The sequence below is a fragment of the Typha angustifolia genome, chromosome 15, assembly GCF_048772165.1.
Source record: "Typha angustifolia cultivar Huaian chromosome 15, ASM4877216v1, whole genome shotgun sequence".
NCBI lineage: Eukaryota > Viridiplantae > Streptophyta > Magnoliopsida > Poales > Typhaceae > Typha > Typha angustifolia.
Window position 1 is genome coordinate 23,076,353 of NC_133253.1, and position 23,565 is coordinate 23,099,917.

At 38.7% G+C, this 23,565-nt stretch overlaps 5 protein-coding genes across 5 annotated transcripts; 4 read left to right on the forward strand and 1 right to left on the reverse strand.

Moving 5' to 3' along the window:
* Positions 1 to 1,046: 1,046 nt before the first annotated feature.
* On the forward strand, positions 1,047 to 4,107 carry LOC140777480 (uncharacterized). The gene is made up of 4 exons (XM_073121620.1): positions 1,047 to 1,465; positions 2,551 to 2,632; positions 3,555 to 3,713; positions 3,918 to 4,107. Exons 1-4 carry the CDS (start codon positions 1,253 to 1,255, stop codon positions 3,986 to 3,988), a joined length of 525 nt encoding a protein of 174 aa, XP_072977721.1. The 5' UTR covers positions 1,047 to 1,252; the 3' UTR covers positions 3,989 to 4,107.
* A 2,531-nt stretch (positions 4,108 to 6,638) lies between these two features.
* LOC140777479 (pirin-like protein) lies at positions 6,639 to 9,314 on the forward strand. The gene is made up of 6 exons (XM_073121619.1): positions 6,639 to 7,145; positions 7,238 to 7,287; positions 7,389 to 7,427; positions 7,504 to 7,532; positions 7,629 to 7,795; positions 8,498 to 9,314. Exons 1-6 carry the CDS (start codon positions 7,030 to 7,032, stop codon positions 9,000 to 9,002), a joined length of 906 nt encoding a protein of 301 aa, XP_072977720.1. The 5' UTR covers positions 6,639 to 7,029; the 3' UTR covers positions 9,003 to 9,314.
* Positions 9,315 to 11,758: 2,444 nt separating this feature from the next.
* LOC140777477 (tonoplast dicarboxylate transporter-like) lies at positions 11,759 to 14,102 on the forward strand. Its single transcript, XM_073121617.1, has 6 exons — positions 11,759 to 12,323; positions 12,404 to 12,881; positions 12,973 to 13,016; positions 13,092 to 13,187; positions 13,269 to 13,779; positions 13,872 to 14,102. Exons 1-6 carry the CDS (start codon positions 11,919 to 11,921, stop codon positions 13,904 to 13,906), a joined length of 1,569 nt encoding a protein of 522 aa, XP_072977718.1. The 5' UTR covers positions 11,759 to 11,918; the 3' UTR covers positions 13,907 to 14,102.
* Positions 14,103 to 14,808: 706 nt separating this feature from the next.
* Positions 14,809 to 17,464, forward strand: LOC140777478 (tonoplast dicarboxylate transporter-like). Its single transcript, XM_073121618.1, has 6 exons — positions 14,809 to 15,563; positions 15,680 to 16,160; positions 16,277 to 16,320; positions 16,402 to 16,497; positions 16,598 to 17,108; positions 17,203 to 17,464. Exons 1-6 carry the CDS (start codon positions 15,165 to 15,167, stop codon positions 17,226 to 17,228), a joined length of 1,557 nt encoding a protein of 518 aa, XP_072977719.1. The 5' UTR covers positions 14,809 to 15,164; the 3' UTR covers positions 17,229 to 17,464.
* Positions 17,465 to 17,568: 104 nt separating this feature from the next.
* On the reverse strand, positions 17,569 to 23,183 carry LOC140777476 (threonine--tRNA ligase, chloroplastic/mitochondrial 2). Its single transcript, XM_073121616.1, has 8 exons — positions 22,787 to 23,183; positions 21,862 to 22,008; positions 21,581 to 21,728; positions 21,231 to 21,484; positions 20,306 to 20,683; positions 19,242 to 19,550; positions 18,926 to 19,126; positions 17,569 to 18,023 (listed from the first exon to the last, which is right to left on the reverse strand). Exons 1-8 carry the CDS (start codon positions 23,078 to 23,080, stop codon positions 17,763 to 17,765), a joined length of 1,992 nt encoding a protein of 663 aa, XP_072977717.1. The 5' UTR covers positions 23,081 to 23,183; the 3' UTR covers positions 17,569 to 17,762.
* Positions 23,184 to 23,565: the final 382 nt, after the last annotated feature.

Consider the following 23,565-nt stretch of genomic DNA (forward strand, 5'->3'; position numbering starts at 1 on the left):
AAAATTTAGAAGAAAAGTACATATAATCCGGAAGTTAGGCACAAGTAATCTAATCTTCTTAACTAATATTTTATATTTCTACTTAAATGTAGTTTTGGAAATGATACTAAAAACCAACATTCTAGTAAAAAAAAAGATTAAATGCACTGACTTACGGATTACACGTTCTTAAAAATTAGATTAAAACGTTTTTTTTCTTCCGTTAAGATTTCTCTCTAGATATGATTATGATAAATATTATTATGCCTTAATTATAAGAGATATCATTTAATACTAGATAATTTAAATTTGATTCTTTATTTTTGTAGGAGAAATTTAAATTAATTCTCTATCTCTATACCAAATTTTAGTTTAAATCAATTTCAAACTAAAGAGATATATATAAATAATTAAAAAATAATTGAAGAGATTTGATTTAATTAAATTTTTATCAAGTTAATTATTTTGTTATGATATATATATATATACATTACCCTCAATAAGGGATATATATATATATATATTATTTGATAAGATTATTAAGATACTATAATTATTAAAAATAAAGTGCAATATAATATATTCTAAAAAAAATAATTATTTATTGAAATTGGTAATACGTTTTAATCTTTTTTACATTTCTATTGAAATAGTTGATGGACTTCAACTTGATTCAGTAACCAAAAATATTTTTATTTTTTTTATATATTTAACTAATTTTATTCTCTAAAAAAGAAAAAAATAAAAAAAAAATAAATAATATAGTTCGGAAATTAGCCTCAAACTAGCAGAGACCTGCACGGAAAAAGTTCTTAATATATATTTTTTAAATAAAGAAGTGAAACTTAAATAGAACCAGGTAAAAGGCTACAAAAATTACATCCTAATATTACGAGAGTAAGGAATCCCAAACCTATCTTTTATCAAAACACGAATTAAAAGTCTGGATGCACTCAACCATCCCGCAAGAAGCTCTCGATACATTGCTTGTCAAGCCTTTTAACATACCCTCTTTCCTCCAAAATCACGCTACTTATTCAGAGGGATTAATAAAATTTTGTTTTCAGGTTGGTGATGTAATGCTGAACTGGGGGCGGTGTGAATCCTATCAGCAACTTAATATCATCGATTTATAACATATTCCCGATTGAACGAGTATAAACGAGTCATAAGTGATATTATTCCTATTTCTCGAGTGTTTTTTTGTAATAAAGTCATTAAAAAATTCAGCACTTTTTGTAACCAATCAAAGGCCGCAACTATCGGTTGGCCAATGGCATCCATCCTAAAGGTCTTGGCTTCTCCTAGCTCTCCTCCGTCTCTGCACCAGGGGAAGGACACCAGAGACGCGGTTTACGTTGCCGCGGTGCCTCTGAGGGCAGCGAAGGGCCCGGCCCAGATGCTTATGTCGGCCGCTTACTCCTTGGGCTCTTGGGACCTGCAACATTTTATGGTCCTCGTCAAACCCGACCCACCCCAAGCTCCGGTGAGCTCGTCTTCATCTCGGTTTTTGTTGGTTGTTATTAGATTTTGATTTCATTCTGTATTGGTTAGAGGCTTTGCGATGGTGTTTGGATTAGTTGTTGTGGTTTTAGTATGCCTTGCAACTGTTTGTGTATATGCCGCTGCGGAAAGGAAGTTGCATTGTTTAGACATATTTTATGGATTATTGGTTTAGGATTGCTGAGCTATGGTGTTTCGGCTTTATGGTGATAATCATTTTAATTTTATCAGAGATGAAGATGAAGATATTTAGGATGATTCCTCCATTGGTAACTAATGAATTTGAGTGTTTAGGGGGGAATGTTAGTGTAGCTGCTGGTTTTGATATTGGTTGATTTAATTTTATCTTCCAGTTGTCTGTCAAATGGCCTCTGCCAATGTGGAGATGAAAAAAAAAAAATCTCATCTGCATTTTAAGAAGAGATATGACTCATGGAGAAAACATTTTCTTAAGGACTCCAATGTGAGAGAAATTGCTACATCACATGTTCGGATATGCTGTCAATGTAGAGGGCTTAATTGTAGTTTAAAGACTTCAGGATATGGAGCTGAATGATGTTTTGCAGGAGCAATGAGCTTGATTGTGAGTCTTGTAACATTTCTTTGGATTGTGGGTCTTTTAACACGTTACAACAAATTACCCAGTTGCAGTTGCCATACAATACAGGACCCTGGGGAGGCATATACAGGCCTCCTTAGGCTGTGGAAGCCCCTAGAGCCGTTGCAGCAAGGGTTGTTTTTTTTTCCCCTTTGTTGGTGCTTGGGGGTTGGATACATAGCTTTTACAGCAGTCTATATCAGTATATCTACAATTTTGGTTTTCATGTGCATAATGATAAATGGAAGTTCCCCTCTATCTGATAGTTGATAGATTAACAGATGTTACCATGGTAGTTATTGTCACAGACAATTTCCCTATTGGGAGCCAGATGCTATCCTTGTTTTACCTAGCTTGCTTTCCCCAAGTATCCTGAAAAAACATAGTATGTAGAGTAACTTCTGTCTGATCATTCCTTATAAATCAAATTAAGTTACGTACTGACAGTGTGCATAATTTATTTTTTGCAGATATTTGTTTTTGATTTTCAACCACAAGATCCTGAAAATGTTCTTGTAGCACTTGCAGTGGTATCAGGCAGAAACATACCCGGTTTGTGTGTATTTGTGTACCAAAGAATGGGTTCTGTTTTTGCGTGGATTCTTCCCCCATCCTTCCTGCTAACATTATACAATTTCTTTATTTGTAGAATTTATGCATTTCCATCTCTTGCTTTCAAATTTGTAGATTGTTTCTCATCCTTGGATTTGGCTGACATTATGATAGCAGTAAGCAATTGAAGAAACCAAAAGTACATGTATCTAATATCTATTGTTTTACCCATATAATTCCAACTTCAGTGTCATAACTAATATATTCCATTACTGTTCTTCGGTTACCCATAAGTTGTTTCGATATGATTACTGCTTGCTAGTTGCCACCATAACAAAGTGAGTTGACACAAGCACTAGAATTACTATCCCCCACAACTTAGTAATCGAGAATATGGATTTGTGGCTGAAACAAACTTAAAAGGAAAATTACCCCACATAGTGTCGTTTTGTGAAATGTAGCATGTACTGATTCTTGCTGAAGAAACAAGAAAAAGGTATCATAACCCAATTTATGTGGCTAGAAGTATTTGTCAACAGAAGATCCGACCAATCAAGAACTATATTTCACATAGTGTAGTCAGGAGTGAGTCTGCAATGATGCTATCTTTCTATGTAGTTGGCCACTTTGATATTTTCCATATGATGATAATAAGTAACGGTACCTTCTAGGGAGCTGTTCTGTCTGGTATTATTCTTTCTTAGTTCATTCGCCACATCTCAAGGGTCCTTTGAGTCCATTTGAATTTGTGGAGCTGTTTTGTCATTCTAGCAAAATAAAGTTTAAGTTGACACCACCAATTGCCAATCTTATTGTTTGAAACGCAATGATTTGCCTTACTCATTTGCTCCTTTACATTAATTCACAAAAACCTGAAGGTAGCACATCACAAGTCACTTGTATTTCTTGTGCTCTTTTGTAGGTGTCATTCTTAAGAGGAAGCTGCAAAGGATGCCGAGAAGTAGATGTTGGTTTGTTGGTTATTCTAATGGTAACAGCATTGATGTTGCTAATAGATTCAACAAAGAGTGGTCGACCAGTTTGGTTGTCGGTAAACACGACTGTCGCCACTACACAGACGGTAAATCACCATCTCCTTGGATATATTTAGTTAATTCTTATAGCTCTCCAGTAAGTAGGAAAGAATGTGACTTTAGATATTAAAATTTTCAAAGGTATGAGTATTATTTCTTGAGCCATACAATAGTATATCTATGTTTCACTACTGTAACAACATATTAAGCATTTTGTTGTTAAGCACGATGATTTTTTGTCACTTTTGAAGGATTGGTGAGATGCTTAACTGGAGAACAGTGTGTCTTGGATTCTCTGAGAAGTGGGAACAACATGCAATAGCAGATTGACAGCATGTAAGTATGTAACATCTCAACTTTAACTACAACTGTATTGGGCCCTGCACAAACTTGCACAAGCTATCGCTTGGTGCAAATCAAAGGTGATATTCTTGAAGCAAAGATTCGCCAGGAACAATCTTTTACTATATGCTGCAACAAGCAGGTATAGCTACTCCATGAATACCAACTAGATGTCATTCGTTACGTATATGGTTTTTAGCTACTTGCGCATATAGTATTGATTCAGAATGGTATAGTGTTAACAAAATCAACCCAACCACGGAACTCCGGTCTTGAACTAAATAGCATTTATACTGGGCGATAAAGGCAGTTAGCACTGAATTCATCTCTGTTCTTTTCTATACATTGCATGTCAACTTTGTACGCTTCTAACTTGATTGTTTACTGTATACCTACAAAATAGTGAGCTTTAGATCCAACTTATCTGCAAGCAAACAAAGACAGCGTTAGATATCAGAATCAATATCTACAAAATTTTATGTGGTCATCATTAGTAAACAACCATTACGACAAGAGAGTTAGAAAAGAAGGATATATTTGTTCCACAACCATATATGATTGCCAATTGTACAAGAGAAGGTAGGAAAATTGAAGCAAGACCGATCTATTCAAATAATATCCACTGTCTTCCACATAACATTATAACACACCACTCCGCTAAATGTTTACATATTACACATAGATGACATAGCGCATGCTGTCGCGCACCATGAGGTGGCTCATCTCGTCCGGCCGCAGCCTGTCTCCGCGTGCCGCCTGGCCGGCGCCGTCCTCCTCCGACCGGCCTACCGCGGCGACGCAAGCCGCCGCCTCGAGCGGGGCGCGTGCGAGGGCGAGCAGCGCCGCGACTGCTCCGCCACGTCCGCCGGTCACGGCGGCGACGGCCGGGGCGCTTTCTTCGAGCGCGCTCTCGTCCGCGACGCGAGCGCGCCGCTTCCTGCCCCACGCGAGGCTTCGGCCCACATAGGAAATTAGATGCCACATAGACTCTGCAGTTGTCTCCTTGCCGTAGAATTTGGGAATAAGTAAATGTGACAAGGGAAGTGGTGTGGTGGGGTCCGTTTTGCACTTACTCCCCCCTAAAATAAATAAATAAATAAAAAGCTTGTGTGGCTCTTTTTATGGTGTACGAGAGTGTTCTCCCGGCGGATCGTATCGACCCCAAGATGTGGGGACTTCGTACGCAATGGATACGTGGCTCAATGTGCTTGGACTGTTTCAGACAATCTTCAGGTTTTGCAACACGTAAGAAGGCTGTAAGAACAAATAGTACGGCTTGGAGGAACTTAGTAGCAGTACTAGGACTTGCTTCGTGCGGTGGGGGATAAAACCGCCTAAAGGAAAAGTTTCGATTGATGGTTTTAAAGGTCTATATTTGGAAAGTGGGGGAAATTATTTCCTGGAGGCACCGCACTGCTGTGCAACTCTCCTCGGATTTACTCCTTAAATTGTTTCATAAATCTAACCAGATTACGTGCAGATGGTGACTAATAGAAAGTTAGCTTATATTTTCCCTTATCCCTGCCAGATCGAATGGCAACTCATTTGTAGCAGTGGAAGGGAATCATTTATGGGGTATGACAAGGATTTCCCTTTGTCTGTATGGCATTTGTAGGCTTATAGTTGTAGGGTCTCAGAGGATTTCAGCTTCATTTGGTAAGTGATATATTCTTTGGGCCGTGTTTCTGGTAGCCAGTGGATCGGATCGATCCTGGGCCGAGCAAAATCCATAATCTGACTCGGTCTATGCATATGACTCTGCATGATATTGGCATGACGTGCGGACGATACGCTTTAAAGATTGTAGCAGTTTTATTGAATCGTCTATTTATAGTCAGCTAATATGATCCCCCAGGACGATTCAAAGTGGATTATCGCACACGGTTTTGATTCAACTCATATATGGAATATTCAGTTCATTTCATCTGGCAAAGTGCAGGCATAGGTCCAACTACAAATGAAAAGTTATTTATATTTATATATATATAGCAAAGAGGATAAAGAAAGGATATTGAATTTAGAGGGCTTAGACGGCTAAATGGATAGAGATCTCGGAACACGTTGCATGATACGTAAGTAACTCATCTTATAGTCTGACGTCATCAATACGTGAATATTACGCAGATTGTATCCGGCTAAATTAATTATGGATTAGGAAAGGAGAGCGTCCGAAAAGGTTATCATAAATTATAAGATAAGAAGGTTAAGAACGTTACGATCCAACCAGGCGAATCATCATTCAGTATCACCATGGGGACCAGGTAAAGGCAACACCAACATCAGCTATCCGTCATTAATATATGCCAATATTTCCTAAGTTCGACGACCAAATGAAAGTTTTTTTTTTAAAAAAAAATAAATAAAATAAAATCTTGGCGTTAATGAAATAATTATCTCATCCTCAATTTTAATTTTTTTTTTGGTCTAAAATAAAAGTAAAATAACTCCTTGATGGTTTAAAATGAATCCCATATCTTTTTCCAGGACAATTCGCATCTCTTATTTGACTAATTTATTCTTCTGTTGATTGATTGGCAACTGTGCAAATGGATATTTTGTATACATTTGTTTTAGAATCCCTAGTTCTTGGTTGCATATTTATGATGCCAGATGACCCAAGCGAGTGGGCTCACATCAAACGAGCTGGAGTTAGGGAAATTTCCAATTGGCTTCATCTCAGACACAAACATACAAAGCTAGCCTCATCATTACATCAGCATGACAACAATCCGTAGGTAGACATTTATCATTTCCCCCACCCAGAAAGAAAGAAAAAGGAAAAATAATAAAAATTGATAGGTTGAGTACCAAAGCACCACACCGAATGGCCAACTGCTTTCTCCTTTGACTACAAAAGAGGATCGTGTCAAGTAACGGAACCGTTCACTTTACCGCTATAAATTGCCCAAGCCCTCGTCTTCCAGACCTACTCATCTCCAAAGATTCAATTCAAACCAAACGAGTCCATAACCCATTCTCAGTCTCTACCCAATTCCAATTCTTCATACAGAAACTACTGTAATGGCTGAAACAGAGAAGCCATCTGAGCTGCAGAAGCCTCGCCATGTCGTCAGGAAGTTTCAGGCCAGGCCTCAACATGAAGGCTATGGAGCCGTCGTTAGAAGAAGCATTGGAAGGTAGGTAACCCACCAAAAGATTTGAACTATTTGATGTATTTATGTGGCCTAGTTTTGCTGATGATTGGTTTTTTGTTGCTTTACTTCCGCAGATTCGAGCTGAAGTATTTTGATCCTTTTCTTGTTCTGGATGAATTCTCAGGTGAGTTTCTGTTTCGTTGTCTAGTTCCATTGTAATGAGATTGTGATCTCTGTTTAACTGACCATGAAATTTGAAAATTTTTCTCTTGTCGAAACCTTCAGTTGCTGCTCCTGCTGGATTTCCTGATCATCCACACAGAGGTATGCTGCAATTAATATAACTGCAAATTTGTTATAGCATTTGCATTTTGCTGATCTATTATGTCCAAAATTGCAGGCTTTGAGACTGTGACTTACATGCTAGAGGTATGTACATTATGCCCGCAAGAACCACAAAACATATCTTCCTTTTAATGGAAGGCAGGCATCGAATTGAGCTTTTCATCTTCTCTTGGTACTCAGGGAGCAGTCACACATGAGGATTTCGAGGGCCACAAGGGCACGATAAAGGCCGGCGATCTGCAATGGATGACGGCCGGCAGGGGAATCGTGCATTCGGAGATGCCAGCCGGCCAGGGGACCTCCAAAGGACTACAGCTGTGGGTTAACCTCTCCTCAAAGAACAAAATGTGAGCACAGCTACTCTCTGCCTTCAAGTAATATATATCAAGAAAGTCAAACAATCTTTCTGATTAAGTTAATTGAATAATTCAAGTGTCTATTTCCAGTCAATTTATAATAGTCCCCAGGCGTGTTACTTTGTAGATCTGGATCTAGGGACAAAGATGCTTGGTATGATGGCAATTTGATAACCATCTTGTGGGGTGACTTAGAAGACTTGGACTAATGATTCAGGCATTGTGTAAAACATGCTAGTTTAGAGTTTAGACTATGTCAAAGTCTTTGTAATTCTTATAAAATTGCAGCATTGCAGGCTTACATTCTTGCATTTAGATCTGGTCTACAGTTCCAATAATAAACTAATGGTTTATAGTACCTTATTTTCAGCATCATTTCTGCAAAAAAAGAAACAAGGACTTCTTTTGAGATAGTGGACACTAAACATGTCATTCAGAAGATATTGATATTGATAGAATACCAGTTTGAAATCGAGATATTTTTCGAGATAAATTTTGTTCAAATTCAGGGGGCCAAAAGTAGGCCTGAGGAAGTTACATCTAAACTTCCCACCTACCTACTGACTCCTCTTTAGTACTGTCACCATCTCAAACTCAATTGCACCTATTTTTAAAATCACATCTCCTTCAACTTTCTTAATTACAAATCACTGTTACAAAATGCAGAGGGTTCTTATCATATTATAATTGCAGGATTGAGCCAAGATATCAAGAACTACAAAGCAAAGACATTGCATGCACCTCAAAGAACGGTGTCGCCGTCCGCGTGATCGCCGGCCAGTCGATGGGCATCCAATCTCCGGTGTACACACGGACGCCGACGATGTACTTAGACTTCACTCTCAAGCCATCAGCCTTCCTAAGCCAGCCAATTCCACCAGTTTGGAATGCATTTGTGTATGTTCTTGAAGGGGAAGGATTCTTTGGTTCTGAAAGATCCGGCCCAGTCGGCCCACATCATCTTCTACTCTTGGGCCAAGGAGATGGGCTGGAAGTCTGGAACAAGTCCTCTAAGCCCATGAGGTTTGTGCTCGTCGGTGGTGAGCCCTTGGGTGAGCCAGTGGCCCAATTAGGGCCCTTTGTGATGAACACCGACGAGGAGATCGATCGGACGGTTGACGATTTCCAGTACTGCATCAATGGGTTTGAGAAGGCCAAGCATTGGAGATCAGAGGCATTAATTGACCTAGAAGTCTGATGCTCATGAGAACAAATTTCCTGCCATTTATTTATTTTCTTACACCATAGGAGAGTGAAAGATAATAATAATAATAATAATTCAATTGTAGAGTTTGTCATAATATTCATTGTTTACTATCTGCTTCTATTAGCCTGAGGAAATTAGAAGAACTAGTCCCAGGTTCTTGAACTGTAGATTATTTTTCCCCACCCTTATGTTACAGTTTGTTGATCTTTTTAAATCATTACGAGGTTGGTGTAATTAATGTACAGTATATTGTCAATTTGAGACAGTGATTGTACAATTACAATGACAAAGTTTACTTTGATATTTTGTTGGCATACTCTTCACTTTACCCAACCAAATGACAACATGAAACTTCACAGGTATAGCTAACATAAGACAAAAGAAAAGAACAAAAAAAGAAGTTTTCTTCTAGATGATTAAGACAAAAGAAAAGAAAAAGATATTTCTCCTATATTTGCCAAATCGTTTGAGATTGTAGTAGGTCGGCAACTGAAGTCCAGTAACAAATGCTATAAATTGAAATAACCTTGGCAGCATTAGAGTTAATATCTGGCAGAATTTTCATCAGATTACTAATATATGGGTAGTTCTAATCTATATATCCAAGATAGGATGGTAAATTTTGATTTGACATAATAATCCGATATAATAAACTGGTTTTTAAGTAGATTTAAATTTATCTAATCAGAGTCAAGTTGTAATCTGTTTAATTTGATTATTAAATTAGTCATGTTCATGTTTACTATCTCAATGTATTTAGCCCCTTTATGATCTGATCTGCGGACCTATTTATACCATGATAATCTAAAAAATAACTTATATAAATTTAAAATTTTTGTGTTACTTGATAATTTGTTTATGATCAGTGTATCTCATTTAACCAAAAAGAAAATTAAATTTATATTTAAAAAGTTTATCTTATTTAATAAATAAGTCATGTTGGTGTTTGTATCGTTATGATTAGATCTAATCAAAACAAAGAGCCTATTCTTGTCTAGCCTCATGATCTATTATTTTTTTTAATTTTATAGTGTTAAATATTTCATATTCCAACCTTTGGAAAGAAAAATTCTTTGATGCACCAAAACGTTCGAGTTCCCGGACTCTTATCTAACTATCTAACAGGGGTCATTTACACACAATTTTACTCATATAAACTGTATGAATTTTTAATTTCAATTATCAAAAAGTATGTATGTAATATAAATGTATTCCGTTTTAAGAATCTTAATCTTATTATTATTATTCTTCTTCTTATTATTATTAAAACCTAATAGCAGTTGCAGTCTTTCAGCATCCAAATCAAGCTGGGTTGCTCCAGTCCTCCTGAGTCTCTGACCTGATACCCGACGACAATTCACCAGACAAATCTAACCACCGTGGCATGCCACAGAAGTCCAACTCCTTGACCAAAATAAGATCACTATTCACTACTTTCTCGTGCCATTCCTCAGATGTTTCCAAGTAGTTGAGGTGGGGGTGAAAGCATCATTAATTAAACTCTGGAAAGATGGAAAATATGTGCTCGATTAATAAGTTTTAGAGCAAGTGTAAATTCTCTGTCTTTTTCAGTTCCAGTCCAGTCATAAATCAATATAATTCGTTGCCTTCTCTATTTTAATTACAATTTATTTTTATATATTTATAAACTTTAGTATTTAAGCCACATATGTATAATATCTTGTATACATTAAAATTATTTTGATAATTGATTAGTTAGTATGGAATCATTGCTTAAAAATATATAGAGAGTAAGTACAAACAACGAGGGGTAAACTCTATTTTGGCATAGCTTAAATTTGGAAGCAAAAGACTCAGTTCGAATCCTATGAACATTATTTATAAACATTTGCAAAAGGCGTAAATGAATTCTCTTCTATGGACGTCATGGCATATCCAAAAGCATTGCATTGCCAGAGATAGAAGCAACTCAACTCGTGATTGCATGCCACCGAAGCTAAGGCCAGGAGCCAAAGATTTCATGTCATCACGCCACCGCAATTAGAAGCTTGAGATGCATCCATCTTACTTCCATAATTTCCTTGGCTCTGGCAGTCTGACTACATGATTACAAAGCTACCAAGTATCAATTACCACTTTGGATTCCTCCATAAGAACTGTCCCAGTTGGGTTCTATTATCCTGGGAAGGTATCATCTGTATCTCAAAACATGTAGAAGATTCATGGACATGATTAAGATTTCTCTGCCATTAATTAGATAGGATGTGGACGCATGAGCTCCTCCTCCTCACACAGTGGATGGACCACCTTCATCAATCCTTTTCATCGATCGAGTAGGAACTAATAATTGTACAAAATAATTGCATCTAATTGTCATGGCTCTCATGAATTGAAGGATGACAAACTTTAAGGTTCCATCAGAAAAGAAGGCAAAAGTTTCTAATTTCAGTACTGAGCAAGGGAAGAAATTTCTAGGAACTCTGTTTTGTTTTATTTTTTTGCTGCACAATGTGAATCTCGCCTTGGAACTGTCCTTCATCTCTCCTTTTCTCCACAGTACTAAGGATTGACGATTTCTCCACTACAATCTATTGATTAAACTTGCCTTGAATTTTATAATTGCTTACTATATTTTATAAAGAGTATATGAAAATTATGTTCAAAAGTGTAATTCTAGTATATACATTTGAAGGGAGTGCAGCGTTTAGACGCCACAAGCATTGGTGACTCACCATCTCTATCCACTACACCTGGCTATTGGAATCCCAGTTGGGCAAATTCAATTGCTCAAAATTAATCTTACAGGTAAAAGAGAAATATAATTTGTACACCACCAACATACTTTTCCTCCATTCTTTGAGCTGCTGCCAAAGAATCCCACTTCCTCTCTTAAAACTATAAAAAGAATTTAAGAGCTCAAAAGCCTATATTTTCTCATCATCGATAATGGCTGATAGAGATGACACAAAAGCTCCCCTTCTACCTCTTCGTGAACGTATACAAACATCGCGCTTCCCTCTGAGATCACTTTTAACTGGCAAGTATTTGTTCATCATCTTGGGGCCGTTAGCATGCATGCTCATCTTCTTCTTTGTCGACCTCGACGGCCGGAACTCGAGCCGCAACATGCTCGCCGTCCTCTCGTGGGTCTTCCTGTGGTGGCTCACCGAAGCCGTGCCGATGGCCGTCACCTCCATGTCTCCTCTCTTCCTCTTCCCCCTCTTCGGGATCTCCACCGCCGACGCCGTTGCCAAAGCCTACATGGACGACGTCATCGCTCTTGTGCTTGGTAGCTTCATACTGGCGCTGGCCATTGAACACTACAACATTCATAGAAGACTAGCACTCAATGTGAGTTCACGACACCCCTATGATTTTACGTACTAAAAAGTTATCTAGAAATGATCAGAATTGCGCAATAAATCCAACAGATAACTTCATTGTTCTGTGGGGATCCTCTGAATCCGCCGTTGCTGCTACTGGGGCTCTGCGGCACGACAGCGTTCGTGAGCATGTGGATCCACAACACGGCAGCGGCGGTGATGATGATCCCGGTGGCCACCGGGATAATTCAGAGGTTCCCTGATGAGGACTCGCTGAGTTCTGATGTCAAAAAGTACTTCAAGGCAGTGATACTAGGAGTCATCTACTCCGCCTCCATTGGAGGGATGAGCACCTTGACAGGCACTGGAGTTAACCTCATCTTGGTGGGGATGTGGGGAAGTTATTTCCCTGACGAGGAACCCATCAGCTTCAGCTCTTGGTTCCTCTTTGGTTTTCCCCTGGCTCTGCTTCTCTTCTTCATCTTGTGGGGTATCCTTTGCCTCTTTTACTGCTCAAAGAATACTGCGAAAGCTCTCTCTGCCTACTTAGATAGAAACCATTTGAAAAGGGAGCTTGAGTTACTTGGTAATAATTCAGGGGCTCCTCTGTTTCTTTTCCTTCTGTAGAATTCCTATTGCAAATGAATTGATTTAAGACCCACTATTAATTGTGACAGGTCCAATGGCTTTTGCCGAGAAGATGGTCCTAGCTGTGTTTGGAGTAAGTTTTACTTCTTCTCTAAGACTTTAAAACAAATACTTTTCCTAGATCTCTAACTCTCTGTAAACTTTGCAGTCTCTTATAGTTCTATGGATGACTAGAAGTCTAACCAATGATCTCCCTGGTTGGGGAGCTTTGTTTCATGACAACGTTGGTGATGGAACTGTCAGTGTAAGTAGCCATTTCTTGGTGCAATAAAGCAAGCCTTATCCACGAAGGCATAAAAAATAATCTCTCTCTCATCTGATGCAGGTGATGATGGCAACCTTGCTCTTCATAATTCCAAACAAGAAGAATGAAGGAGAGAAGCTAATGGACTGGAACAAATGCAAGAAGCTCCAGTGGAACATCATTCTCCTCCTCGGGGCGGGCTTCGCGATTGCCGACGGCGTTCGAACTAGCGGCCTCGCCGACGTGCTCTCCGCGAGCCTCGGCTTCCTCAAGGCAGCTCCATACCTTGCAATTGCACCGTTGGTGTGTCTCGTGAGCAGTAGTATCACGGAATTCACATCAAACAACTCAACCACCACTCTGGTAGTCCCTCTGCTCATCGAACTGGCCGAATCCATGGGGGTGCATCCTCTCCTCCTCATGGTGCCCGGCGCCATCGGCTCGCAATTCGCCTTCCTGCTCCCCACCGGCACGCCTTCCAATGCAATGGGATTCACCACAGGGCACATTGAGATCAAGGACATGATCAAGACTGGAATAACGTTAAAGATTGCAGCCATTGCGACTCTTACACTACTTATGCCGACGTTGGGTGAGTAATCTTCCATTGTTTTTACCTTGATGCCTTTAATTTTCAGTAGCACTTGTTTGATTCTTCCTTCCTTTGTTTTCTAATTGATGCAGGACCATATGTTTTTGGCACAAATAAGAAGTTATAGCAAAGTTAGTCAACCAAAGTTTGTACAGAATGTATCGACCTCATAGGGCTTTTTTTTATTTTTTATTATTGTAAGTTGGTAAATTTCTTTGTAAGAAAGCCACAGAGATGTTTTCTAGGAATTATAAATCATTATTGGAAGCTAATGGATAAGGGATGGGGTCTTATGATTCCTATCGCTGTTATTATTTTATTCACAACTTGCCTCCATCCATAATCTATTAGAAGTCATAGCAAAGCAGCTTTATGCCTTTATCCATCTAGACGGCCATATGTAGAAATATATAAATATATATCGTACTCCAGGTTACGAGTTTCCTGGATTAAAGAAACCAATAATGTAAACAATAATGCTACATAGATAGACATGTTAAGCACAAGAGTAAATTAATCAGCAAAGATCCACCGTTCTGGACCCCAGGTGACAAGTATTCTATAATTTTCGTGGCCAAAGTTTGTCCTTTTTTCTAATATAATGTGAAGACGAAAAAAAAAACGTAAGCAATTAGAGCAAGTAGACTTGAATACTACTATGTAGAGAATAGTAGTTGCTAAAGATTTATAATTTGAGTTGATAAATGCATTAAGACTTGAATACTCGAGGGCTTCAAGAAGAAGCATCTATTAACAGCTGCAAAAGACTAGTGAATAAATGGAAAATACCATGGAATACGTAAAAAGAGCAAAAGCTAGCTAAGATGCAACTGACCTTGTGGATGATCTCCTCACAAACTTTGAACAGAATGGAGCTGTTGTTCTTTCCTACTTAGGTAAGGGTTGATGATTGGCACATGAAATGATCTTATTTCTCTATAAAAAGTTAGGACTAAAACTATACATCACTGACTAATTTATATCTCACAAACCTACCGGTATGTCAGAATAAGATTAAGTATATTCATATTGCCCACATGTATAAAAAGGACAAGGCAGGATGACCCACAGAGCCAATGACAGCATCCTTATCTGGCTATTGGCATGCCTGGCATCTTCCATATACCACCTTGACTCTTATCTCTCTCCCTCTCTGTCCCTCTCTCCCAGTATGATGTTTTGAGTTTAGACTGTTTTCAAATCAGCAGGTAGTGAAGGAAGAGAGAAGCTGCATAAGCCATGACCCAATCAAGCTGTTTCATTAGAATCCATGAGCTCCTTCCAAACTATCAAACTGGAAGCATTCACCTACAAATTGGCAATCTATATATAGCCTACCAGACATACAATACAAGTATACTATACATACCACAACCACTTCCAAAATGGAAGACTCCAAAACTCCTCTTCTACCCATTACAAGGCCTTCCCAGATCCCCCACCTTTCACTTCTTAAGAAAGTCTTGAACACCAACTATCTCTTCATCCTTCTTGGACCTTTTGTATGCATGTTAATATGCCTCTTTGTAGATATCGATGGGCAGCCGTCAAGCCGGAACATGCTCGCCGTCCTCTCCTGGGTATTCATATGGTGGCTCACCGAGGCGATCCCGATGCCCATCACCTCCATGTCCCCTCTCTTCCTCTTCCCCCTCTTCGGAATTGCTTCATCTGAGGAAGTCACAAGGTCATACATGAACGACGTCATCTCCCTCATGCTCGGTAGCTTCATACTCGCATTGGCTGTCGAGCATTACAACATCCATCGACGACTAGCCCTGAATGTGAGCTCCAACTCTATCTCCCATATTTAACACTAGTTTGCATTCTATGGCAATTGAGAACAAATCTCCACGTTTTCAAACTATACTGATCACAAGCATCACTTTTTTATGGGCAGGTAACTCTGTTGTTCTGTGGGGATCCTCTGAATCCCCCATTGCTGCTCCTCGGGATCTGCGCCACGACTGGATTCATCAGCATGTGGATGCAGAACACAGCAGCAGCGGTGATGATGATGCCGGTGGCAACTGGCATACTACAGTGGCTTCCCGACGGAGGCGATGAGGTGCATCCCGACGTAGTCCGATTCCGCAAAGCTGTGATACTGGGGGTGATCTACTCTGCTGCCATTGGAGGGATAACCACACTGACAGGCACTGGTGTCAATCTCATATTGGTGGGGATGTGGGGGAGCTCTTTTCCTCAGGAGATGCCCATCGGTTTCAGCACTTGGTTTCTCTTTGCCTTCCCATTGGCACTGCTAATATTCTTTGCTCTGTGGGGTCTGCTTTGCTTTTGTTATCTCTCAAAGGGTTCAGGAAGTGTACTTTCCGCATATCTGGACAAAAGCAGCTTGAAAAGAGAGAAGGAGCTTCTAGGTGAGCAGTATATATATATATTTATTCAGAAAAGCTATCAATTGGTCATTATATAGCTTGAGGATACCTCTTAGAATTAAGTATATTTTCTACTGATTTGCTTGTCTATTTAACAGGACCAATGGATTTTGCTGAGAAGATGATCCTGGCAGTGTTTTCAGTATGTCCCATAAACTTCTGAGTCTTTTTAATAATACTAAGATTCATTTTAACCTTTTTTTTTTTTATATTGGCAATGCAGTCCCTTGTAGTTTTATGGATGACAAGAAGCATAACAGATGAAGTTCCTGGCTGGGGATCTCTGTTTCATGGAAAAGTTGGTGATGGAGCTGTTAGTGTAAGTTTAGACATGAAATCGACTAATAACACACGAGATTAATTAAAACATATAAACGGGAGCAGAATTAGACCTGAGTACTTCCTATCCTTCTGTGCAGGTGATGATGGCAACTCTATTATTCATAATTCCAAACAAAAAGCAAGAGGGAGAGAAGTTGATGGACTGGAACAAATGCAAGAAGATCCCCTGGAGTGTCATACTGCTACTAGGGGCAGGCTTCGCAATAGCTGATGGTGTGCGATCGAGTGGCCTTGCTGACATCCTATCGACAAGCCTGAGATTTCTGAAGACAGCTCCACCGCTAGTAATCACTCCATTAGTTTGTTTTGTAAGCAGTAGTCTCACTGAGTTCACCTCCAATAACGCCACTGCGACGCTCGTCATCCCGCTTCTCATCCAACTCGCCAAGTCTATCAACATCCACCCACTTCTGCTAATGATTCCCGGGGCCATTGGTGCTGAGCTCGCCTTCTTGCTCCCCACGGGCACACCGTCAAATATAGTCGGATTCACAACCGGACATATTGCGATCAAGGATATGATAAAGATCGGGTTGCCACTGAAGGTTGTCAGCATTGGAGCACTGTCACTTCTGATGCCCACATTAGGTAAAGAAGCTATTACACTTTCTGCTGATCTAGAATAGCTCTTCTTCACTGTACAATTTGTCTGCAAACCTCTAATCTTCTTTCGTCTGTGCAGGTACATTTGTTTTCAGGACTTCATAATCCTGACAAACATCTCAACAATTGTACATAGAGATGAAGAGATTACAAGAGACTGAAGATATAGCCACACTGCTATGGTTAAATTCATACGGTAAATTATTATGTAATTTGTTCCCTGTTGGTGTTGAAATGGCTGTAGTTTTTTTTTTTTTTATTCGCTAGGTCATTTTTTTGCAATGTTCTTGTATAAGTACAAAATTTCATTAATGTTACCAGCATTTCTTGCAAATAGTATATCTAATTTCAGAATAACATTAAAGAACTACGGAAATTAAGTTTTTATGTAATTTATACAATTGTCATGCAAGTGCACATGTGAATCTGTGTTGAAGTTCATATGTATCCAAAAAGAATTAAGAATAATATTAACAACCAGTAACAATATACATGGACAGAATTTGAAAAAAGAAGCATGCTACAATGTATTGGAACCGTAACTGGACACATTGTCACTGGCTTTATCAACTATAGTTTATCTCCAATAGGATATCTGCCAACCCCACAGGATCATCATCAATGACATAAGCTAGATCATTATAATGAAGTTCTTTTCTCAACAGCAACCTGGATTCTACTGATAAAATCATCTATACTCATGGTCCCAATCTCTCCACTAAACCGAGACCTAACAGTTACAGTTTCGGTCTCAACTTCCTTCGGACCGACAACTGCCATTAATGGCACCTTCTGTTTCTCAGCATTCCTTATGAGCTTTGGTAGGCGCTCGCCATGGCAGAGCTCAGCTCTGATGTCATAGGATTTTAGCCTTGAGACCACGTCCTTGCAATACTTCACCTGAAATATGAATAATTTAATTATGACTTGAGCCTTCAAAAGGGAAATTTTCCTGATCCACTCTGAAACTAGTTTTTCTAAACATATTGGTGGAAAAAAAAATGACTGCAATAACTTAAAAAACTGAAAAACATTGTTGGCATGTCATGAAAGGTTCTGTAAATTGACCCTACCTAGGTTCCTACAGTGTTGGGCTAGAATTATTACTGAATGCAGAGTATTTAACTTGCTAAGATTCAGATCATTCAAAACAATTGTCCTAAATGATCTGGAGTGGAAGTTCTTTCAAAACATACAAAGCATAACAGACCACTTAGATCCTCAGTTGAATATGCACGAAGCTGTGAAGGATGCTGCCAAAAGGTGACTGAAACAATTCAACCATAACGGTGAGTAACTTGTGAGTGTTGACTTCATGCAGAAAACATTGAAATTCAAGAAAGCTATAGCACAGTTACAGTTCTGCATAAAATATCATTTGCACTAATTAATAGATACAAGAACAAGATGAAAATAACCTAGCCATGAGAGTTGTGAAAGAGATTATCCTGGGCAACCAATGTGATTCTTTTATCCACGCCATAACAACAATTATGAGAATAGTCGTATAAACCTTCAATACTGAGGGTGGGTGATATTCTTGTGCATTCTCTACTTGTGCATCATAGGCACAAGGCCAGATCAATTTAGAAGATTTACAGTATGGACTAGCTTTTCCAACTAGTATGTATTGTGATTGCCTATATAAAGCCAATGTCAAGTATGATGTAGTGAAACCAGCACATATCTAATCAGCCAGAGAAAAATTTCATGCTTTTCTTATGAAAAGAAATTTCGTCTTTAAGAATTTCAACAGTTGCAATGCTTATAACAGTAAAGTTCATGTAATGGAAATTGCAAACCTCAGTATCTGTGACGGGCAAAATGCGAGCTTGAATGGGGGCAATCCAAAGTGGGAAATCACCGGCATAGTGTTCAATGAGGACTCCGAAGAATCGCTCTAAAGAACCAAGAACAGCTCTGTGGATCATGATAGGTCGTCTTCTTTCAGCATCTGAATCCACGTAAGAAATGTCAAACCGCTCAGGCAAATTGAAATCAACCTGTAATGGCATCAGATTAAGATTTCTCAGTCCCCACTTCCTACATCTACTCATGCAGAATCCCACATCTCACAACTTTCAAAAGAAACTTCTAATGGCATTTTCAAATACTTGCCTGCACAGTAGAACATTGCCACTTCCTTCCAAGAGCATCCTCAATTTTCAGATCAATCTTTGGACCATAAAAAGCACCACCACCTTCATCAACCTGGTAATTCCAGCCTTTATCCTCCAGAGCCTCTCTCAGGGCAGCTGTTGCTTTTTCCCATATATCGTCACTACCAACAGATTTTTCCGGCCTAGTAGAGAGGTTCACTTCATACTTACTGAAACCAAACTGTAGTAATATTTCCTCAGTCAGATCAAGCACACCTCTGATCTCAGCCTTGATTTGGTCATCCAAACAAAATATATGTGCATCATCCTGCATAAATTAATAGGTACATATTGTCATAAAAATTAAAAGATACTGGTACCCACATTATGCAATTCAGTATGGAATTAAAGGAGGAAAACCCTTCTATTATGATCTGTTTAGCAGGTCACAATAAAAAAAAGGTGGTGCAACAAAACATAAATCTGCCCTGCTAAACTTACAGAACATACTGCCTATGAGTTGAGTTAAGCATTATGCTGTGGAAAGTTGCAACTTTATTTCGCACATAAACTACACTTCACAGCAGAAACAATAGTAGGAAGAGTAGATTCTAAATATCCAATCCAGCAGAAGTGTGCATGCAGACACACTAAATGATAAAATAACTTTGCAAGATCAATCCAGGGAATGAACTCTGAATGACTAATAAACAATAAGACAATCTTTACATTTTCTAGCTTGAAAGTCAAATATCAATTCACCCTGATATTACTCAAAGAAACATAACAAGATGTGAAAAACAAATGAAACGGAATCATTACTAGATAAATATTAGGGGGAAGACACTTAAAAGGATTAATGACAAAAAACATCCGCAGCATAACCTAGAATATATATATATATAAACAACTGCAAATGTAAGTCCACAAAAGAATAACTGAAGAGCAATGAACTTAAACAAAGAATCGCATAACAAATACAATGGACTTGGGTACATAAAAATTATAAGGAAGTCACATAGAAGTTAGGTCACAAGTCAGATGACTAAGACGGTCTTAAAGTGATAATCCACTGGAGATTACCTGAGTAAACCCTCTGACACGAAACAGTCCATGCAAGCTACCAGAAAGTTCGTATCTGTACACTGTTCCCAACTCTGCCACTCTGATTGGTAGTTCCCTGTAGGAGTGCAACTTTCTTTTGTAAACTAAAATGTGGTAAGGACAGTTCATGGGCCGCAGTTGATAAAGTTCATCTTCTACATCCATTTGGTCATACATATTCTCTCTGTAGAAATCCAAATGGCCACTGATTTTCCAGAGATCTGCTTTTGCAACATGGGGAGTATACAAGAACTCATAACCATGTTGCAAATGAATCTTTTTCCATGAATCTTCGATAAGGTGCCTGATTATGGCACCTTTTGGATGCCAAAACACCAGTCCACCACCTGCATCTTCCTGTAAAAGGTTCAAATGGAGCTCAGAATGTTCTACAAACAGTAGCAACTGTGCCACAATATAGCACATAATTCAAAAAGAAATCTTGTACCATGGCCTTGCAGCAAGAGAGATGTGCTCTAATCGGAAACTAGCATTCACTAATTTCATGATATTAAGAGATATAAAAGATAGTATCAAAAAGCCATATGCTTTTGCATTCAGAATGTAATCATGCAGCAGACTCATCATGCATCTAATACAGAAGACATCTAAGAATATATTACATGGATGTACATGCACAAAGATTAGAAAAAAAAAGAAGAAAATTACCCTCTACCCCACTGTAGTTTGGCTCAATTCTATGAAATTTTCATATACTTTCAATTTGAGCACTTAACCTCGTGCATTTTGAACTAAAGTATAGCCATTACTTTCTCCATCACAGTAGCTTTTTACATGAGTTGTTATGCATATCTATCTAATTATATAGCATGATAATTATGACTCGTATCTCAAAATAAATAAAATAATGCAATAATTTAATTCAGTTGGTTCTGAGAAGTACCTGCAGTGAGAAGAGATCAAGATCCTGACCCAAACGCCTATGATCACGGCGCTTTGCTTCCTCCTTGAAGTGAAGGTACGCATTTAACTGATCTTGAGTCTCCCATGCTGTTCCATAAATTCTCTGCAGCATTGGTTTGTTCTCATCACCTCTCCAATAGGCCCCAGCAACAGATTCAAGTTCAACAGCCTTCCTGTTTATATCTCCAGTTGAATCAACATGAGGCCCAGCACAAAGATCCCACCATTCATTTCCTGAATGAGATAAAGAGGATTAGCAAAATTTAAAATATGTCTACAGAACACCATCGCACCATATAGTGGAAATGTATGACTAACAGTAACTCTTACCTATATGATAAATGGTGATATGTTCTTCTTTGATGCCTTCTAAAATCTCCATTTTATATGGTTCACTGAGGGCTGAGATTCTTTTTCGAGCCTCTTCTCTAGAAACTTCCTCTCTTACTAATGGCAGATTACGACTAATAATGCGATCCTACAAATGATGCAAGATTTAAATTCTGCACCCCGGAACAATAAACTGATGAATATGTTTCAATCATGACGTACAAGCCTAACTTCACCAGTCAAGAAAATTAAGTTTGTCATAAGATATAGGTTATCCTCACCATTTCCTTTTTTATTCTTTTCAGGTCCTTGTCTGTCAAAGGTTCCATATCAAAATCATAATAAAACCCATTATCAATCCATGGACCTATAGTCACTTTAGAGCCAGGGAATAGTTTCTGAACAGCCATGGCCATGACATGAGCGCACTGCAAAAGAGAGTCGAGCAATTAGGGCATTAGCAACTAAACTGAACCTGAGCAATTTCATATAGTTCGCCAGCTCCAGAAACTTATATGCTTCGAATGAAAACATAATTTGTGAGGCAGAAAGCATTTTATGCAACTTAGCTCTTTGTTTATATTTTTATACTTTGTTTGTGGACTCAGTGCGCTAAGTTTGAAAAGTCTAGTGCAAAACTGTTGGGAGCCTTTTCATCAATTCGAAATCAAATATACGAATTTAAAGGCCTCATCGCCACCTGACAATAGGATTTTTCTCGCATTTACCAAATATTCAAATGTTTTGTATTGTGTGCATTAATGAGTAGTGTGACTCAAATCTTGCCTCTCATCGTTCACAAGCAGTTCTGCCAAGCTTTGTAACCCACATTCTTCATTTAGTTAGCAAGATCGACTCTCTCAATTGACTCTCATAAGAAAATTATCAAAAAAGAACCGTTAAAAAAAATGAATCCTTCCCTCACCGGAGCTCTAAATTATGAGGACATAGACCAGTTAACGTGTCGTATTTGGAAGTACCGATACCAAATAAAAGTTTGCGACAAGCAAGGTACCAGTGATAAATTATAGTTCTTGACCCGAATTACACCAGGCAATTGTTTGAGATCTCTGAACTGACCTCATATATATAATAAATCCCCATGTGCGAGAAAAAATTTGAAGACATGTCGAAGATAACACCTTTTTCCCCTACGAAAAATAATAAGAGGTATATTTGAACAAGAAAGAGAACGAGATGGCATACCGTGTGGCGAATTCGAAGCAATCGTTCAGAGGACTCGTTAGTTGGGAGGACAACCCTCTCCTCCGCCGATTGTTCCTCCTTGGAAGACTTCTCCTCAGCCTCAACGGCCGCCTCCGCTGCCACCGCGGCGGTGAAAGGGGAGGAGAACGGGCGCCCGCGAGGATTCCCCGCCGGAAACCTATCGGCGGCTGTGACGGTTCTCCGCGTCCAGCCGAGGAGAAGGCCCTTGCGCAGTGGAGTAGCTAGGGTTTTGGTGTGGGAGAGAAGAAGAAGAGAAGGCGAGACTGCCGCCATTGTGTGTGATCGAAGCTCGCTCTCCCTCTCTCTCTCTCCCTCTCCCTTCTTCTCGTATGGGAGATTAGTGGTGGAAGTTTTTCCCGTCGCAGATAACTGATAAATTGTTTCTCTTGTTGGGATAACTCCACGTACAATTCAATTCTTTATTTACTCATTTTGGACGGAAAATTAAATCTTTTTTAGATTAAAAACAAAATGGAAGATAAATACACTTTCTTATGACTTAAGAAGATAATAGAATGGACTCTAATATTAATTAATAATTATAAAAAAATTATTTAGTGGCTTAGTTCAGTTGGCTCCCAAAGGTGGAATTCCGTGAATCACGTATTATTTCAATTCGATTATTTTTTTAAATAGTCAAATAAAATAAGATTCATCTAGAATTGAATAAAATAAGATTCTCTAGACTTAGTTCTTATTGAATATATATATAACACTATTAACTATACTCTCTTTGGAATGCTTGCACTAGCAATTTG